Source organism: Pyxicephalus adspersus, chromosome 8, assembly GCF_032062135.1.
Source record: "Pyxicephalus adspersus chromosome 8, UCB_Pads_2.0, whole genome shotgun sequence".
Lineage (NCBI taxonomy): Eukaryota > Metazoa > Chordata > Amphibia > Anura > Pyxicephalidae > Pyxicephalus > Pyxicephalus adspersus.
The window spans coordinates 50,521,553-50,522,060 of NC_092865.1; the positions used below are offsets into that span (position 1 = coordinate 50,521,553).

The following is a 508-nucleotide window of genomic DNA, read 5'->3' on the forward strand; positions in this document are numbered from 1 at the left end:
TCTTTCCCTCTCTTCCGGTGTCTGACGTGTGTGAGAGCGGTTCTCGGGAGCGGTGACGTGTCTTGGGAGATTCTTCAGCGCTGAGAGCGGCGGCGGTCAGTCAGTCCGAGAAGAGAGCGCGGCGCTTGCACACCGCTCCGACCCGCCAACATGGGCAGTAAGTACCTGGGGCCTGCTGGGATGAAGGGAGGAAAGGGCCTCACCTGGAGACCAGCCGGGGAGCCTCAACATCCTAATTATATTGCCAGCAATCCATGTCTGCCTGGGATTTATGGACTATTTATTATTATTATTATTATTATTTATTAAATATTTATATGTAAACACTGCAATGCTATAGGCTCAGGGATGTTTATTATTATATCAATTTATTTTATATATTATTATATTACACAATATATAAATTCCTGATGTATTGTGTCTATATATCCTTATTGTTTCTATATTTTATGGTAATTTTATCCATATTTGTAGTACAATGTATACACACCTGTAGAATCCATGGACC

General features: G+C 42.1%; 1 protein-coding gene across 1 annotated transcript in view; it reads left to right on the plus strand.

Annotated features, from left to right (window-relative positions):
- Nucleotides 1-508, plus strand: part of SEC61A1 (SEC61 translocon subunit alpha 1) — an 8,004-nt gene continuing 7,496 nt past the window's right edge. Inside the window, exon 1 of the mRNA XM_072420551.1 lies at nucleotides 1-157. Within this exon, the coding sequence (XP_072276652.1) occupies nucleotides 151-157 (7 nt within the window). The 5' untranslated portion in view covers nucleotides 1-150. The remainder of the gene's footprint in view (nucleotides 158-508) is intronic.